This window comes from Centroberyx gerrardi, chromosome 23, assembly GCF_048128805.1.
Source record: "Centroberyx gerrardi isolate f3 chromosome 23, fCenGer3.hap1.cur.20231027, whole genome shotgun sequence".
Classification (NCBI taxonomy): Eukaryota; Metazoa; Chordata; class Actinopteri; order Beryciformes; family Berycidae; genus Centroberyx; species Centroberyx gerrardi.
In genome coordinates this window covers 9,281,853-9,299,743 of record NC_136019.1, presented here as the reverse complement: position 1 = coordinate 9,299,743, position 17,891 = coordinate 9,281,853, and the positions used below count along the sequence as shown (strand labels likewise).

Sequence of the window (17,891 nt, the reverse complement as noted above, 5' to 3'; positions counted from 1 at the left end):
CATGATAATAATGATTTTTCCAAAATTTACATGTAGAGTTTTGGAATAGAACTCTTCAATTCAACTGTCTCATTTTGCTCCTAAAGAAATATAAATCTTCTGTATACTTTCACATTTTAGTTGAGAATTACCGATAAATCTCTAAGGAGACATTATTGCTATCATTAGGAGTTGCTATAGTATCATATGGCTATATGTACCATCCACCACATATGTCTATGGAGAGTTTGCAGGGGCTCCCAAAATGTTTTCATTGTCCAGGACCTCCAAATAGTTGACCCCCATTTCACAAGACTTTGTCCTAAGAAACCCTGTCTCGGAAGATTTTTTGTTCTTAGTTATGGTTTAATGTAGAATTGCATGAATGTCTCTGCTGTGGGTGGGTTGTAATCAAAATATCCATCCTCATACATTCTCTCATTGTGTTCAATGCGTAGTGAATGAGATAATAGTGAAATTAGACTATTTCCACTTTGCTGTGGACCCCTTGAACCTGCTCTGCTCAAGGACCCCTGGAAGTCCCCGGACCTCAGTTTGGGACCCACCTGTTTATGGCCCAGTGGATAAGAACATCACTGAGAAGAGGCAGGTATAAACTTTGCCCTATACACTAGAGCCACCGTGTGGTTCTACTCGGGACTGTTTAACGCGTGAGTGGCATTCATTTTCAGGGCTGCAAGTTGATGAAAGTGATTTGAGAAGCAGAGGAAGCCCGGTGCGCCTCATGTCCTTCCCCGTGCTAACCTCGTTGATTTTTTACGGCGGATGCACGGTGGGATCACAGATTAGAATCAACTGTTGGCGCACGGAAAGTTTACCTCCAAGTCTGCGTCTGAGTGCATGAGCATACAGGTCCGTCTGCGCCTAATAGACTGACCCCCAGCAAGCTGTTAAAGGGAAGACAAGAGAGCTGAGTCAACGAATCAAAAGGAGAAGGATGCAACAGTTGATGTGCGCAAGTTGCACCGTGCACCGTCCCCTTGTATTTGGAGACGGCCTGCAGTCGAGGCAGACGCGGAGGATGGTGGCTTTGATCTGTGCAAAGGAGGTATCGGATATTTTGTTGTTTTAAAAATCCTGCAATAATCCAATCTCTCAGATAAACTAAACATAAAATAGGATTAACTGGAGCTGCCCATCTGAAATTCGGCGGCTGTTAGTTGCACGCTACCCACTTGCGCGTCTTACCAAAATGGACTTTTGGACAGAAATGCATTTGGTGGGACTTCATGCTGTGTTGGAATGGCGTTGAAGTGGGAATTTCGGATGGTCTGCCACGGTGAATAGCAGTGCAGTCTGCACCCAACATGCATCGGATTCTGCAGAGGAGACGAGTGCGCAAGCTGCGGGTCGTCTGGGCTTTCCTGGCCCTGGTGGCTCTGTCTCTGGCCGCATGCAGCGCGCTGTTTACGGCGTGGACTTGGCGACAGACGCGGGACCTGTCCCAGTCCTTTAAGATCCTGCAGGACCGACTGGAGCAGGTTTGTGTGATCTCTAAACCGACGCCGCAGCACCCCTCCTGAATAGCATGCATTTTCCACGTCAATATCAACAATGTTGTTTAGTCCCCTGCGAGTTTTGCACAGCTTCAAGTGTTTGTTATGCAACTTCTTTGTGACTGCGGTTACGGGAATCTTCGCGGGGGGTGTATGGAAAAATGCTATTCCACATACCCCCCCTCTCCCTCCCCCTCTCCCTCTCTCTCCCCTCTCTCCCCTCTTCTCCCCTCTCCCCCCTTCCTTTTCACTCTTGCACGTTCTTGCCGCTGTAGCACCACTTCTGCTGGTAATATGCTCGGTACTTGGCACTTTTATTGCTTACCAATAAGTGCAGTCAAGTTATTGCTTATTTTTGTGTCCACCCCCCCACCCCCCCTCGCCTCCCCGCCAAGTTTAATTGCCCTGCTGCCAGTTGTGCTCCAATTTTATCCCAATTTACTGGAAACCCTTTGCTTCTTGGCATGAGAGCACATAATAGCCAACTGACTGCACTGAAGCGTTGAGCGTAAAACACAGGCTAGGTGTAATTGTAGCAAGTGTAAGTCGTTTGCAACACGCATAGCCACCTCACTTTACATGTCAGGGTTGAGTTGTATCATTTGAATCTGTATATTTGCAGATATTACTCCGTATTACTCTGTATCCTCATGCAAAATGTAGGTTTTGCAATTTCTGCACTTGCAGCAAATGTTAGTCTCATGCATGAGATTGCATCATGAAGCAGATTATATTTTGCAGAGCCCCCCTGCAAGAAAACCGCAGCCAAACGAATGGAAATGCTTATGGTTTCAAGTTCACATTATTTAGAAATACAGGATGCACTGAATTTGAGATCACGAGACAGGTTGACCACGTATCATGTTCACAATCTCTCTCAAACACACACACACACACACACACACACACACATGGTTGCGCTCATATACACACAACAACCCCTAGATTGGACACGTGGAGTGTTGATGCTGGAGTCTTTCCCAAGGGGCCCCGTTCTGTCCATTTGACCGTTAGCCAAGTCATGATGAGAGCCAGTGAGTGAACGTCTGGAGAGTGAAGAGCAACTCAATGCCTCCATTTCCCCAGTAGCTGTATATTTAAACACACCGTCCCGGGCCACTTTTCTTCTTATTTCTTATAGGCCTCCTCGGGTCGTTCAGTGGGCCGCCAGCCAAGGACTTGAAACTTTGCTGGCTTGACAAAATTCGGCGTTTTCTTTCTCTTTCTTTCTCAGAAAGGGAGTTAAGAAATGTGAGGAATGCAAAGCACTAAAAACATGCATTAGGTGTCGCAATCACTCTCTGAGGAAGTGGTTGACCTATTCTAAACCTAGCATGGCAGTAGGGGCAAGATACTGGAAAAGACGGGCCTGTTTATGTGGCTGCCTGGCTGGAAGGAACTGTCTGTGGCAGTCTGGGGCCCACGCCAGTTCAGAGTCATAATAAACTTAATGGTCACTTGCTAATAGAGTATTTTCTCTGTCTGTCTTGCTGTCTCTCTCTGACTATGTACCTTTCTGTGACTCTCTCTCTCTCTCTCTCCCTCCCCTTCTCTCTCTCTCTCTCTCTCTCTCTCAATAGGTGAATACACAGAGGAAAGCCATTGTTCAGCTCATACTGGAGAAGAGAGAGTTGCTGGTGGGGCAGAGAGTGAAGAGAGATGGTATTGCATTTATGTGTGTGTGTGTGTGTGTTAGCATTTTCTAAAGCTGCATCTACTTGACTTCAACACCACTAACCTATAGAATGCTCTTCCCATCCAGATCATCTCCCATATCGCTACGGACACAATATACTTACCAATTGCACTCTGTTGTTTTTTCGGGAAGAACATTTAACACAAACGCAGGCCAGACTTGGCCCGCATGCCACTTTGGTCGGGTCTAGCGGGCCGCAGGCACTACCCGCTGCTAAAAGTTGACACAGGAAAAAGTAGGCAGCTGGATGACTGTTTCAGAAATTACAGGTCTGACCAGAACGGCCTCGAGCCCAGAAAACCAGCTGGCGCGGGAGAGAGGCCTTGTTGCACGCTTTAGGGAATGAAATTGATTTCTTTTTTTTCCCCAGGACACGGCTGACACAGCTATGATTTGTTGTGAAAGTGGTGGTGTTTGATGACCTATCATTGCAGTATTTATAGGCGCTGCTTGCGTCACCGTCACCGGATTGCATGATATAGTTCATAGTTTGTCTGAGTAGACTCTTATTGAAATCGACATTTTTACGCCGGACTTCAGTCGAGGAATGAATGTGTTATCCAAATTTGACAAAAGGATCCGTTTATAGAGTCTAATGTCTGGCCAAAGAAATGTTGTATTGATGTCCTGCAGGTATCAGCATTTTTAAGGTAATTGATAGCGGACTTGCTCTTCCAAAACGCATTATACAGTGTTGAAACGCTTGGCTATCAGTGGAAAAAACCAAACAGCTTTTCTCAGTTTGTGGAAAGTTGACCGTTGAGGTACAACTGATGCTATGTTCTTTCCATTTTGACTGACAGCTTAAGTCAGAAAATCTGGCCGGCCTGAGGGCTTTATGCTCACCCATAGCAAATCCTAAATCTACAGGGTCACCCACCTGCGAGTTATTTTAGCAGGGGCTCAATATTCCACTATGGGGGGCCCAGTGTTTGGCTGCTCTGTCTCGAAACATAATGTACGTATTTCACAGTTCATGCGTATGGTAATGTAGCAATATCTCTGTTTGAAATCACTCCCTCTAGGCCAGAGAGCAAAGCTAAAATAAACCCTTGGTGAATAACGAGACCACTCTTTCTTCTACTCTGGCCTTTTGCTGATGGGTTTTATTTATTGTATTTATCTGAACGGGGGCCATAGCTGTTGCTTCACTCTGCTTTTTACCGACCGGCTCTCTCTTTGCAACTCTTTTGGGTCACAGAGCAGCCAAAGACCTTTCTTGTCTCTCTCTTTTTTCCGGCACTTCATTTCTCTTTTTTTTTTTCTTTTTTTTTTTGCATTCTCTCATTTTCGCCTCGTCTCTCTCTGTGCGTTTAATGTTCTCTCATTCACTTTTCCTCCTGTCCGTCTCTCTTATGCTTCATCTTATTCTGTCTCTCCCCCCCCCCCCCCCCCCACAGCTCACTCCTCCCTCTCCATCTTTCTTCACTCCCTTCTCTCCTCCCCCCTCTCTCATACTCCATCTCTCTTTCTGTCTGTCTCACTCTGCACCCATTGCTCTCTGTATTCTGTATTTTCTAGATGACTGCGAGCAGCTGGCACTGAGATTAGCCCCGGCAGAAAAAAATCGCACACGCACCGACTGAAAATAACAGTTTAAGGAAATATATCGAAGCACGTGAAAGGAAATCCTTCTCCATCTGCTAACCACGTTAAAGCTAGTCAGGTGGAATCTGAACGGCTGCATATTAACACACACGGCGTTATTAGAGAGATGCAGATGTGACCGGTTGTTTTATCAAAAAAAAAAACACAGACGTTTTTTCTTTGTCATTCAAACTCATATTCTCTCTTCCTGCCCTTCGCAAGGGGGAGCGGCGCGAGGGAAGATTGGAAATGGAAGGAAAATGGCGTCTCATTTTGATAGTAAGTGGCTTGGCAGATCCCTTATAGCCGTCTTATGTAGCATCTGCTGAAGTGGTTTCTATGATATACCCCTATACGATTGCAGTCATAAAATCTTAATTGACTTTCCCCTCTCTCTCTCTCTCTCTCTCTCTCTCTCTCTCTCTCTCTCTCTCTCTCTCTCTCTCTCTCTCTCCACTAGTAACCAAAGTCTCCTCTCAGCAAGGTAAGGGTCATAAAAATAGAAGACATTAGAAGATGATCTGTGGAACTTGGTCTTCATGGCCTTAGTCATGAATAACCCTGTCTCTGTGTGTGTGTGTGTGTGTGTGTGTGTGTGTGTGTGTGTGTGTCTCAGTGGGAGAGGGCGGTGTGATAAAGGGCTGGGAAGAAGTGACGTTGAATATGAGTAAAGCGGTGAGGTACAACAAAGAGCAAGGCACCTTCACCGTGGAGAGAGCGGGCGTCTACTTCCTCTACTGCCAGGTAGGCTTCTGGGAGTTGTAGTCCGTTAATAATGAAAGACTACAACAGAACACTGTCTGTCCAGCTTGACCCACTCTCACCTATTCTTTCTCTCTCTTTAATTTTGCTTTCTTCTATCACATTCTCTTTCTTCCTTCCCCTTGTCTTTTAGTATTCTATTGTATTCTGCTGTACTTGAGTATATTTTTATTCATGAATTTGAATTTCAACTTTCTGACTCTAACTCCATCGTCATTCTCTTCATCCCCCACTTCCCATATTGCCGCCTGCTGGCCTTCTCTCCATTTTATATACAGTTATAGTCCAGAATGCTATATATCCGTTTTGGAAAATGAATTTCATCATTCATTCTGTAAGTTATAGTGGACATATTCAGAAAAAGAGTTGACTTTTTTAAAAGCAACATGTTTTTTTTAAATATCATTAGTTTCCAAAATGCTGTATATCCAGTTTGAGGGAAAAATAAATAAATTACCAGAAGTTCAGCAATCAATATTTCAAAGATAAAGAGAACTGAATCTGCTAGTGTTGTCATTTTGCCAGACGAAGGCCAAAGTAATGGAGTGTCCTTTAAAGGTAACATATGTTGTTTTGATTTGGTTGACTTCCAAAATGCTATGATCAAAAAACCAGAAGTCCCTGAAATATGAAAGATTCAATATGTAACTGTGTTAACGTTTTGTCAATCAAATAAGCGGCATTAAACAACTTTGCGCATTGGCGGCTCCAAATGGCAGTGAGAGGAATGAAAATGTCAAATTCCCAGAAATCCTAGAGTAGGTATCATGTTCTGATATCTGGTTTTGGGATGAAAGTCTTCTCTTTCTCTCTGTCTGTGTCCAGGTGTTGTTCAGTGAGCAGCAGTCCCAGTATGTGAAGCTGGATGTGGTGGCCCAGTACGGGCAGAGGATCCAGAAGCTGCAGTGCATGGAGGGCTACGGGACGACCCCCGCCGCCGGGCCGCACCCCTTCCACTTCCTCAAGCCCTGCCAGGTGTCCGGCCTCCTGCGCCTGGACAAAGGCACGGAGCTGCAGGCCGTCACCGGCTCCTCCTTCAGGCTCCACCCCCTGGGCACCTCCGCCGCCTCGCCGCACGTCTTCAGCATCTTTAAAGTCAACTGAAGGCCCGCGGAGCGTCGGCAGCGTGAGTTCGGCGTCTTCTGATCTGACGGGGGAACCTTTGAAGGAGACGTTTAGAGTACATGGACTCATTTGAGTGCAACAATGTCACTTGGTTTTGTAGCAATGACCTTTTTTTATTTCGAAGAGTATTGTTGCCGTAAACACGATCTAGCGGTCATGTGCTGTCAGGGCATCACATCCCGCGGCCGCTAAGACGTTGATTTGAAAGACAACTCGTAGTTTTGTGGAAGTCGTGAATGGAATGTTCTCTGGACCGACGGCGCTGTTTTGGAAAGCAGCGCAGACTTTGGAGTAAAACCAAGACCCGTAGTGGACCTTGATGAATGTCAGCCAAGCGAACAGATGTGATGGGAGGCCGTTCTTATAGACAAGGGCGTCATTTATGAAAACATACAACTCAACCTTCATATCATTTTATACGTTGTGCTTACACTCGCTTTATGAGAATGACTTCGACTGAATAAAGCTGTGCATGCACCTTCCACTTTTATATCAGCGGTGCCTCAGGAGGTTGAGTGCACATGAACACACACCAGATCACTATCAGCAGCCTAAATGAGTTGTCACTGATTATGGATGTGATGATTTTCCAATGCAGTGTGCTATGCGTGTGAAATACCAATCAAACTGTCATTGATTACGGATTTTATGATTTTTACAATGTGGTGTGCTATGTGTGTGAAATACCGCAAGCCTTTTCATAATATACTATGTATATACTTGTGTGCTTCACACATATTTTCGATATGTGCACATCGAATCAGGAGCTGGCATGGAAACGAGAACATTGGCATGTCAGCTCAAGGTTTTAAATAACACAGATGTGAATTTCTGCTTGTGCTCATTTCTAAGATCAGTTTAGTTTGATTATGAGACCTTTCTATGAATGAGGCCTTACATGTATAGTCTACCTGGCTTTACTGTTGAAAAGTAGGTGCAAGTTATAGCAAACAAAGCATGTAGCTTTAAAACTAGTGCCTCCTTTCTACTCTCTTTTCTGCCTTTGATACCTTTTTGGCAACACGGTAGCTATCATTTCCAAGTCATCTATAAATCAGCAAGATATTGTTAATTTAGAAATTGTTTCATTCATAGATTAGTATTGTGGAACTGTTCACACATCCAAAGCTGTGAGTAGGGTTTACATTTTACACATTGATATAAAATGCCACACCGATTCTGTATTGAAGTAGTGCCTAAGCAAGAGCATTGTGCTGCATTTTCTGATTCTATGAATTATAGATTATCAGGAAGATATTAATAGTAATTTCAATGTTATGAACCTGTAGCAAAGCCAGAGGAGAGCAGTGATCATTTGTGCATTTATGAAACATACTAATGATTTAGCTAACAGTAATACTAAAAATGTTAAAAAATCATTAGAGAATACATACAGTATGTTTTGTCGTACAACAGCTCAACTTGTGTTAGTGACTATTCACCTCATTCCTGAAAGACAGGAATGAAGAGAAAAGTTTGTCCCAACGCCAAGTCAGTAATATCACACCAGCGCACAGCTCTAGAATAAAGTGGAAAAGATTGAAGCGTTGACACAGAGAGCACCCATGGGTGTGGGAAGTCAGTCTGACATTTAATGTCAATGGAGCCGTTCCAGGTTATACACCTTGATGACATCACAGATCAAAGTTTTCTGACTTTGAGAAAGTATTAGAGAAATAATGCGATGTGAGTCCTTAAATCAAGGGTCATCCCCCTTTATTAATAACTCACCAGTTCTTATGAAGGATAATTATAGTCTAGTTTCAGTTCTCCCATCATTGCTCATCAGATTGCATTAGTATGTTTGTTAACCATCTTAAATAATGCAAAAGACGTTCGTTTTGTTGCCAAACTCTCTTTAGACTGCAACTCGTTGCCCATGTTTTAGCTCTAGGCTGCAGTTTGTAGATATCTTATTTCATTGTACATGGTTATAACACAAACTCTTTCATTTGTAAGTATATAAAAGCTTTACATTATTTTAAAAGCAAATTGGGACAGATGAATTGAAGAGTTCTACTCCAAAATGCCATATATCCATTTTGGAAAATCATTACCTGAAGTACAATCATTCAATATCTCTAAACTATAGAGGATTCAGTTTGTTAAAGTATCATTTTGTCAACCAAGAACTTATAATACCTACTGTATTGTTAAAAACTCCTATAATTTGTTCTAACTGTGTGTTCTCAATCATTTTGTAAGAGTAGGTGTCACTTTCTCTCTCGTTTTGGAAGCGAAGCTCTGTTCTTGTATGTTGTAATTATAAAGCCTGTACTCATTCCATTCTCTCATATGCTGCTGCTTTCTGTAATATTCCTTAGTACTATACAAACAGTGTGTATTTCTAGCAGTTGGTTTCAGCACTCCTACTCTTGTTTATAAGTAGTTTTTGTGGACGGACCGCATTGGTTTCTTCTCAGCACTTTACTGCAGTAAATGTAGTGTTTTAATGGGAGCCAAGCAGTCGTGTTTCATCCGAGGCTCACAAATGGAAAATGTGGGATTGAATTGTAGACATTATATCCTGTTTGATTTCCTAATCGTTTTCCTCTTCCCTTTTGTGTCTCACTCATCCCCCTGCGCACCTCATATTTCCCTGTCAGCACCGTTTGTAACACACACACACACACACACACACACACACACAAGCCGCCCTTTGCCTTACTGCATCCCTACATGTACAGGTTCACACACAGACTCTCTCTCTCTCACACACACATGCACAAACACACATACAAGCAACCCTTTGCCTTACTGAAACCCCCCCCCCCCCCCACACACACACACACACACACACACACACATAGACAAGCAGCCATCTAAATTTTCACTTCCTGAATCTGAACCTGAACCACATAGCTGAAAGCCTTTGAGGAAAAGCATGCCTAGCACCCCCCACCGCCCCCCCGCCCCCTCCCCACGAGTCTCACACACACTTCCCTCCCCCGATTCCTATTTTTCTAAATGTCAAAGTTTATTACCACCCCGAAAAAACATCCCTATTTCGCACAAAGAAGCCCGTCTGTGAAGAAGTCTTGTGAAGAAGTTGTTTGTAAAGTGATGATGTATGCAACGCCTGGAGTTTTTCTTAACTCGCTCTTCATCCATGTTAAATAAACCCTTTTATTGTTGTTTTTTTGAAAGGAAACTATCAATTTGTTTTGTGAAAAAGATGAGAATAACAGCCGGCGCGTCTCCATGAACGCCTGTGTGTTTGGTCAAGGTGTGAAGCAACTGATACAGTAATAACTGACGGATAATAAGTCGAAAATGTAATGAAATGTCTCTATAAATGGATTGAAAATGTAATAAAACTTGTTAATGTAAGAAATGTCATGAAGTCAAATTACTAACTGGCAAATATAACTTTTTAATAGGTGTAGCATATCTTAACTGATCATGTAATAATGAAAAATGTAGCTTAATAACCCAAGTTATCATATTCATCTTATCTTTATGAGTTGTGACATCATTAGTCAATATAATTACATCATCAGTTAAAAATGTTTCACCTCTTATGATGTAATAGTCACCATTTAATGGTATAATGTGATTTTTCTACATTATCCAGCAATTTATTACATTATCCAGTTACAGTCCTTCAAATATAATAAATGGCAGTTCATGTAACAATCTGAAGAGTGAAGATTACATTATTTGGGAATTTATTAGGCCTATATTAACAGGTTTTATTACAGTTTTATTTCAACCCACTTAAAGGGAGATTTTATTACATTTTGACAGTCATGACATTATCAGTTGCTTGGTCAAGATACTGAAGCTCTGCCTGTGAGCCGCTTTAGATAAGAACATTAACCCCTAAAACACCCCTAAAATGTAATATTAATATGTGAATCTTGGCACAGAAAAGCATTCACCAGAAACAATCAATATATTATCTGTACTGAGCATGTAAGTGTGTATAAGAGCGCTTAAAGGGAGTTGAAGTGAGGTTCACATACGCTTGAGTAACTGTTCTCAGTGAGTCGACCACGTTCTGCAGCGTGACTCTTCACCTTCAGTCACCATGAATCACCAGCCATGTGTGTCACCCGATTCAGAAATCTGCTGCTCCTCAAGGTCTGTGTGTCTGTGTCTGTGTGTGTGTGTGTGTGTGAGTGAGTGTGTGTGCGTGGGAGAGGAAGGTGTGATAAAAGCCTGGGAAGGGGAGACACTGAATCACTGCCTCGCTCCCACAGCCTCCCACGTACATCTGCCTGGCTCAGCAGCATCCACAGCATCAACATTCAGAAGGATAGATTCTGTGAAAACAGGCCTGCTGGGTCTATTTAACGGCTCTTACTCGAGCTTTAACTGACTTATTTTTACATTCATTTATCAGCCGTGGCGTCAACAGAGCCCACTTGATTTCTGTTTTCAGCAAAGCCAGGCGTTACGCTCATTCATTCCTTTTCACAGTTTGAAGCTGCCCAGTGAAAACACTTCCTCGCCTCCTGCTCTGGGTGACTGAGCAGCTGCTCTGGTGCAGTTGAGGGTGCAATGCCTTGCTCAAGGGCATGTCCACCAAAAGAGGGCGGAGCATTACTCATTCCCTCGCTTTGAACTACTAAACGTCTGGTCACAATCGCACTGCAACTGGATCTAAAATTTTGGATTTTAGAGTCTATTCAATTTCTGGGTTCTTAGTTAAATGTGAAATGTACTCAGTTGGTTTATTGACTCAGATTTATCAGATATAATGCATTAAAATCTAGTCTTTTATATAAAATCTAGTCTTTTATGAGGCATTTTGGCTTTAACTAGGCTCTTTATTGTCTTTTTATGCATTTTAATTCTTTATTTATTCTCTTCTTACACACTTTATCTCTTTTTATTTGTTTTTTTTATTTTTCTTATCCTGTATTTCTCATCTAATGTCTTATATACATTGTGTAAAGGACTTTGAATTGCCTTGTGTACGGAATATGCTATATAAATAAACTTGCCTTGCCTTGCCTTGGCTTTAAGTGATAATAGAGCATGTTGTAAGATTTATATTAGAATACACGTCTTCTCTAATAATCTACATAATATACAAAGGCCATCTTGATCATTTCCTTCAAAAAACAAATCCACACACTGCTCTTTTCATTTCATTCAATTTTATTACAAACAAAAAAAAAAACAAAAAAAACAAAAAAAAAAGAGAAAGAAAAAATAAAGAGATGCGTCATCATTGACATGTTTTCACTGCCACTCATCGTTGGATCGGCACCACTACAGACACAGTGACACAAGATACCCAGAAATCAACACAAAATTCTGGGAAAAAAGAGGACAAAGTAAAAGTGGAAAGGAAAAAAAAAAGTAAAGTAAGTGCTCGTTTTGACACAACATTTTAGTTAAGGGGTTGCAAAACTCCTGTATGAAACATAATCTGTAAAATGGACTGTTTACTTGGTGGATCAGTGTAAAATGTCCAGGGTTTATGGAATAAAGGAAATCCTACCTACAGTTTTTTATTTTTTTTTCTAGAAATATGCTCAGGCCTAACTTAAAGTGGACTGATTTGACTACATTTACAGGTTGACATCAGGTTCTTAATTCTGTTTTATGACTTTACATTTGTTCAGCTATGTTTATTAAGGCGTATTTTAATGATACGGTTTATAAAATGGACTCAATACTAACTGCCGGCCTCTGACTGTCCACACAAAAATCATGTCGTTTTACTGGGGTTAGATAGTATACATTTTCAAGTCGCTCATAAAAGCATTTAGGGTTACATATGGTCTATTTACTATATATGTATATGTCATTTGCAAGCCCCAAATCTAAAATGGAAGCAAGAAAGGTGAGTTGTTTTCTTGTAATATATCTAGTTCTGAAGTTAGCTCAACTTCTTCGTTTTGCTTTCTCTTATTGTAGGACGACGTGGCGAAGAGGTGCATCGTGTGTCGCACATACTGTATCGTTTTCATAGTTTCTGTTAAAAAAATGTCTCTTTTGGTAGAAGCTCTTTCTCAAATAGTAACAGCGAGGACAATATAGCAACATCGACGACAACAATACTCATAATCATAGTCGCGAGAGTAAAAACACAAGAGAACACGAATGAGCCGTTTAAATATGCAAAGTATATCACAGAATTCGTAGAAAGAAATAGAAACTTGGAAAAAAAACAAAAACAAACGGGAAAAGAGGTTGATTGAAAGGGGGGAAAGGGAAAGGGTATCAAGAGGAGTGTTCAATAGGTTTTAATAACACTGACTTGCTTATGAAAGGTTACAAACATTCATAGGAGGTTTCTGAAAAATAGCGTCGTGACGGCAAGGCCTTGCCGGAACAAACGTCACGCCGCTTCAGCTCCCCGAAAAATACCTCAAAGCTCTGTACATACAACTAGAACCAACCACTTCCATCATCGGGGGAGGGGCGGGGAGAGATATACTTGATATATCTTGTTACTTGTGTTATCTTTAACATGTACCATCAAAGTAAAATGACGAGAAGGTCAAAAAAGCTCGAGCTGTGCTTGGACTGAAAACCGGGTTTCAGCCTCCTCAGAGGAATAGAAACAGTATTAAAACGACTGTAGGCACAGCTTGATACCGAGAGTTTTTCTTTTTTTGTTGTTCTTATTTTTCCTTTCCACGACACAGCATTATTGTGATTAGAGCATGCTTCAGGGGGGGGCGGGATGGAGGGAGGGAGGGGAGGGGAGGGGAGGAGCGGTGTGGTGCGTTGAGTGGAAATGGGAAATTTTACGCAGCTTCACATGCAGATTCCTGTCAGTATTCGGGGGCAAGGATTACACGGTCGCGGCCTACTGAGAGATCTAGAAGGTTCTAGGATTGAGGTTCGGTGAGCATTTAGTGTATTTACTCTGTGTGTGTGTGCGTGTGCGTGTGTGTGCGTGTGTGTGAGAGAGAGGTTAGAAGCATCCCTAGAAGAGGAGGCCTGTATGAATAGGCCGTTTATGAGGAGTATAATGGTTTGAGGCAGACGAGAAAAGATCACAAGAAGTTATGAGACAATGTGGACTGTATGCAGGTGTGTGTGTGTGTGTGTGTGTGTGTGTGTGTGTGTGTGTCCATGTACAGTATGTGCATGTGTGTGTGCACGTGCGTGTGTGTGGTGCGTGCGTGTGTGTGTGTGTGTGATTGTAGTTTTTGCGAGTACCAGTCAGCAGAGTAATGTTTTGGAGGAATCGTTTTAAAGAGGTGTAGCAGTGATATCTACAGCTGTGTGTGTGTGTGTGTGTGTGTGTGTGTGTGTGTGTGTGTGTGTGTATCAACTGGAGCAACTACAATCACTAATTGGTAAATAGGTTTACCCTCAGTCAGTCAATTACAGTTTTAATACTGGATTCATGGTTAAATGTTGCTGTTTAAGAGCATTTTCAGGTATTATACAGTATCGCCAACTTTAAACTTGGTGAGAAATTTAAGAATACGTTTTCAGCAAATGGGTGTCAGTGTGTGTGTGTGTGTGTGTGTGTGTGTGTGTGTGGTTTAGTCGTCGATACAGATGACCTCTCCGCTGCGCTGCTCCCGCCGGCTCAGTAGCAGCTCTGCTTCCCTCTCCTTCTTAACAGACATGGGAGGCCCGTTCAGCACTGCAGGGGGAGAGAGACACAGCAGGGTTTGGTTTGGTTTGGTTTGGGTCAGACTATTTTCAGTTCGCCCAGTTCAAAATGCAACTCGGCTTAATGCTTTCTCTTTCTTATCGACTGGAAACAGGAACTTCTGTACGGCAAACGATGCTGAGTGAAATCTGAGGACAATCGAAGCTTTGAACTGAAAGTGAATTCACCCCAATCCTGAAATGTACACTTCAATGCGCACACACACAGGTGCAGACACACACACACACACACACACACACACACACAAATGCAAATCACCTTTCCCTGAATAACCATGCCCATATGCTTCCAAAGGATCACAGCAGATAAACATGTTCATGTGTTTGACCTGTAAAACACCCTCACTGTTCAACACGTTACAGTTAAGAGTTAAAGGTGCTATGTGTAGCATTTGAACACATTTTGACACATTAGTATAGTTACTGTAAACAAAAGCAGACCGTCACAGAGAAGATCGTCCGCCTCTGCTCTGCAGTTTACGTTGTGTGCCACCAGGTCGGATTTCGCGGAGAATCTGCTGTATTGCTTTACGGCACAAAAAGGGGAAGAGGGCGCTGTTCTTCCAACGCCAACAGAACTAAAACTTTTCCATGTGAGGAACGGTGGAGGGAGTGAAGGGGCCGATGGAAAAATCACTATCATGTTTGTCATCTTCTGTTAAAGTGAAAGAGAAAACGTTTGACCCAAGAAGGAGCAGGGACAAGTGGCAACATCCTGTTTGTTCATTTTGAGAAACATTAGCAGTGTCACTGGTGTGGGATAGAGCTTACCAATCATCTCAGCCATGGTCTCATATTTTTACAGTAATTGTACCAAGAAATCACAATTAACTGCAAAATGTTACGCGTATCACCTTTAAATTAAGGGGAATGACACATTGTTTTTCTGTTGTCTTGTATTAAACAAACCCATCCAGGCTTCTGCTACTCAGCACTTTGATAAGTACTTTGATGACCTTTTTAATGAGCAAACTTGCATAATACAGTACATTACAGAATATCAATATCATATCATATTACATATATCATGTTTACAATAATGATAGAACCCCAGAATGCATAACTATTAACTTTGAGGAAGTGGGGCCGGCAATGAGTATAAACACACACACACACACGCGTACGCAAGCACGCACGCACACACACCAACATAGTCAGACACACACATTCACACATGCACACACACACACACACACACATACAAATGAACTTCTTTCTACAAGGCTGTATATCTGGCCAACAAAAGGATCTGTGCTTCCCACATTTGTGTGCTATCATGAAATTGCTCGGGGAGTGAAACTACGAGTTTAGTTCTCCTTCCAAAACAAAGCCAGGAATAGCCAGAGACTAACAGAGCACTTCTCTCACTCGCGCCCCGAGAAAAGATAAACTGTCATAACACCCCCGTCTCGATCAAAGCTGTGATAAGCAGCGTGGAGTAGTATTGGGGCCGAGGGGTGGGGGGTGGGGGGGTGGGGGTGAGGGGGTACGGGTGACTTCTACTGCTGCAAGTCTACGTGTGTGTGTGTGTGTGTGTGTGGAGCCCGAGAGGGGGGGACCACTTATGGGAAAACGTATGGCAACTCGCCAGTAGAGGCCAATACAGGGGATGGGGAGAGAGAGAGAGAGACGGAGTCAGTAAGTGCGGGGGTGACAAACCCGATCTGATAAGAAGCAGCACAAACAGAGGTAAAGACTCGGTGAAAGAGCGAGAGAAATTAGGGGTGATGGCGGAAAAAAAAAGAGAGGGAGAAGTTGAGGATAGAGAAGACACGGGGATAGAGAGAGAGAGAGAGAGAGAGAGAGAGAAAGAAAAAATAGGACAGTGGAGTAACGGCACAGTACTCCCGACTAGACGAGAGGCAACAAAAAGGCATATAAGGTAAAGAGGCGGTGAAGAGAGGAATGCAACAAAGTACATGTATTACAACCAGATAACAGCTTCTCTCTGTGATCTCCAACATCATACATCTTACTCTGCTTCCAAATCCAACCCCCCCCACCCCACCCCCCCCTTCCATTCTCTCCTCCTCTCCTTCGGCGAAACTTCACCTCTCCCCATCTCCACTCCTCCTCCTCCTCCTCTATCATTTTGTACGCATCCCTTGCTCTGCAGTTTCACAGTAGCAGCAGCTCCAGAGTCCAGTCATGGCTACTGCAGGTAGAAAAGTTAGTGTTGCATACTGGCAGTTTTTTGTCGGTGGAAACTGGTTAACTTTGTACGTTCCGTAGCCCCGGTTTAGTTTGGCAGTGATTTTATACTGTTTTATACTTGCATAGTGGGGTACTGTCGCCCACCAAAGTATATATATATAGCAGAATTATTACAGCTTTGAAATCAATTCATCCCTCTAGTAAGCCTACTGCTTAGGCAGTGAAGTACAGACAATGGACGATGCATCTAAAATGTAAAAAAACATAAGGCAGACAATGAAAAATGTTACTGGCCAAGACTTCGACCTGTGTTTCTCCTGCGTAGGTCCTGCCTACTGTTCAGGAGAAGTGGAGTTGGTCAACAAAGTTGGTTGCTGAATCCATCACAGCAGCTTTGAGTGAGTGTATTTATGCAAAAACATTTAGTCGGTGAAAACCTTGCATCTCCAAAATGTCAACTTTTCAGGAGTTAAGAAAAACAGGCTTGTTTTTGGATTGAACACCATCCATTTTGGAGTCCAATGGAGTTTTGAAAGAGTTTCATGAACCAAAGTAGAATTTTCTCAACCCGTGGAGAACCATGAAATCAATTGAATGAAAGTCAACAAAACTGGAGTTAAAAGGTTTTCCCATTACAGCAGCGATTTGCATGTACGTCCACGCAAGTACAAGTGCGCCACACATGCTAGCTAGAACTCTGTGTGTGTGTGTGTGTGTGTGTGTGTCTGTGTGTGTGTGTGTGTGTGCGTGTACAGATATGCAGATCAACCTTGAATGCTCTGCTCTGTTGTATGTTTAGTAAATTAATCAGGACGGGTAGGTTGAGTCATGAATTGTCATGTTTTGGTGCAGAAAATGGCAGTGCTACTACGTACAAATACAAGAACACATGCACACACACACACACATGTATAAACACACATACACACACATACGCACACACACAGCATACCTCAGCCTACACACCCATACATCCTCATTGCAGGCCGCACAACTGCCCCTCTTTTCCTGTCTTTGCATCCATCAAGCTTAAAGGGAAATACCACTGAGTTTCAGCTTTGAAATACTATTCATATGGCCTAGAAACGTCTGGACTGTATAAGTGATCGTTCACTACTGTTCACTCCAGAAGCAAGGCAGAAGGGTTCGTCCCGGCCCCCTACTCTGGGATGTCACACTGATGTACAGCTCTGCGCGGACGGAACTGGAAAAACCATGACAGTGTGCAGAGTGTTTTATTTTCTGGGGGGAATCGGGGGACATTTTCCAGCGCGGAACCCGCAGCAATGCCATAATATAGAGCCGGAGTAAGAACGTTAAATTTCAGAAAAAAAAAAAAACACTTCAAAGCGAGTCTCCCATTTTCTCTCAATGAATCGACTCCAGGGAGCGCATCGGGACGACGTGACAAATTGCAGTCTTGCTTCTCTGGCTTTTGGGGGGGAAGAGCTGTTCGCGCTCATAAATACTGATTTCTGCTA

The 17,891-nt window shown here is 42.8% G+C and overlaps 2 protein-coding genes across 3 annotated transcripts in view; one reads left to right on the top strand and one right to left on the bottom strand.

The window, feature by feature from the left end:
• The first annotated feature begins 941 nt into the window (after positions 1 to 941).
• tnfsf12 (TNF superfamily member 12) lies at positions 942 to 9,978 on the top strand. The gene is made up of 6 exons (XM_071909118.2): positions 942 to 1,481; positions 3,077 to 3,158; positions 5,002 to 5,058; positions 5,240 to 5,263; positions 5,396 to 5,523; positions 6,367 to 9,978. The coding sequence occupies exons 1-6, from the start codon at positions 1,308 to 1,310 to the stop codon at positions 6,643 to 6,645; spliced, it is 744 nt and encodes a 247-aa protein (XP_071765219.1). The 5' UTR covers positions 942 to 1,307; the 3' UTR covers positions 6,646 to 9,978.
• Positions 9,979 to 11,760: 1,782 nt separating this feature from the next.
• Positions 11,761 to 17,891, bottom strand: part of chd3 (chromodomain helicase DNA binding protein 3) — a 44,051-nt gene continuing 37,920 nt past the window's right edge. For both annotated transcript variants that reach the window (XM_078291616.1, XM_078291617.1), the window contains exon 40: positions 11,761 to 14,227. In XM_078291616.1, the coding sequence (XP_078147742.1) occupies positions 14,124 to 14,227 (104 nt within the window). In that variant the 3' untranslated portion in view covers positions 11,761 to 14,123. The remainder of the gene's footprint in view (positions 14,228 to 17,891) is intronic.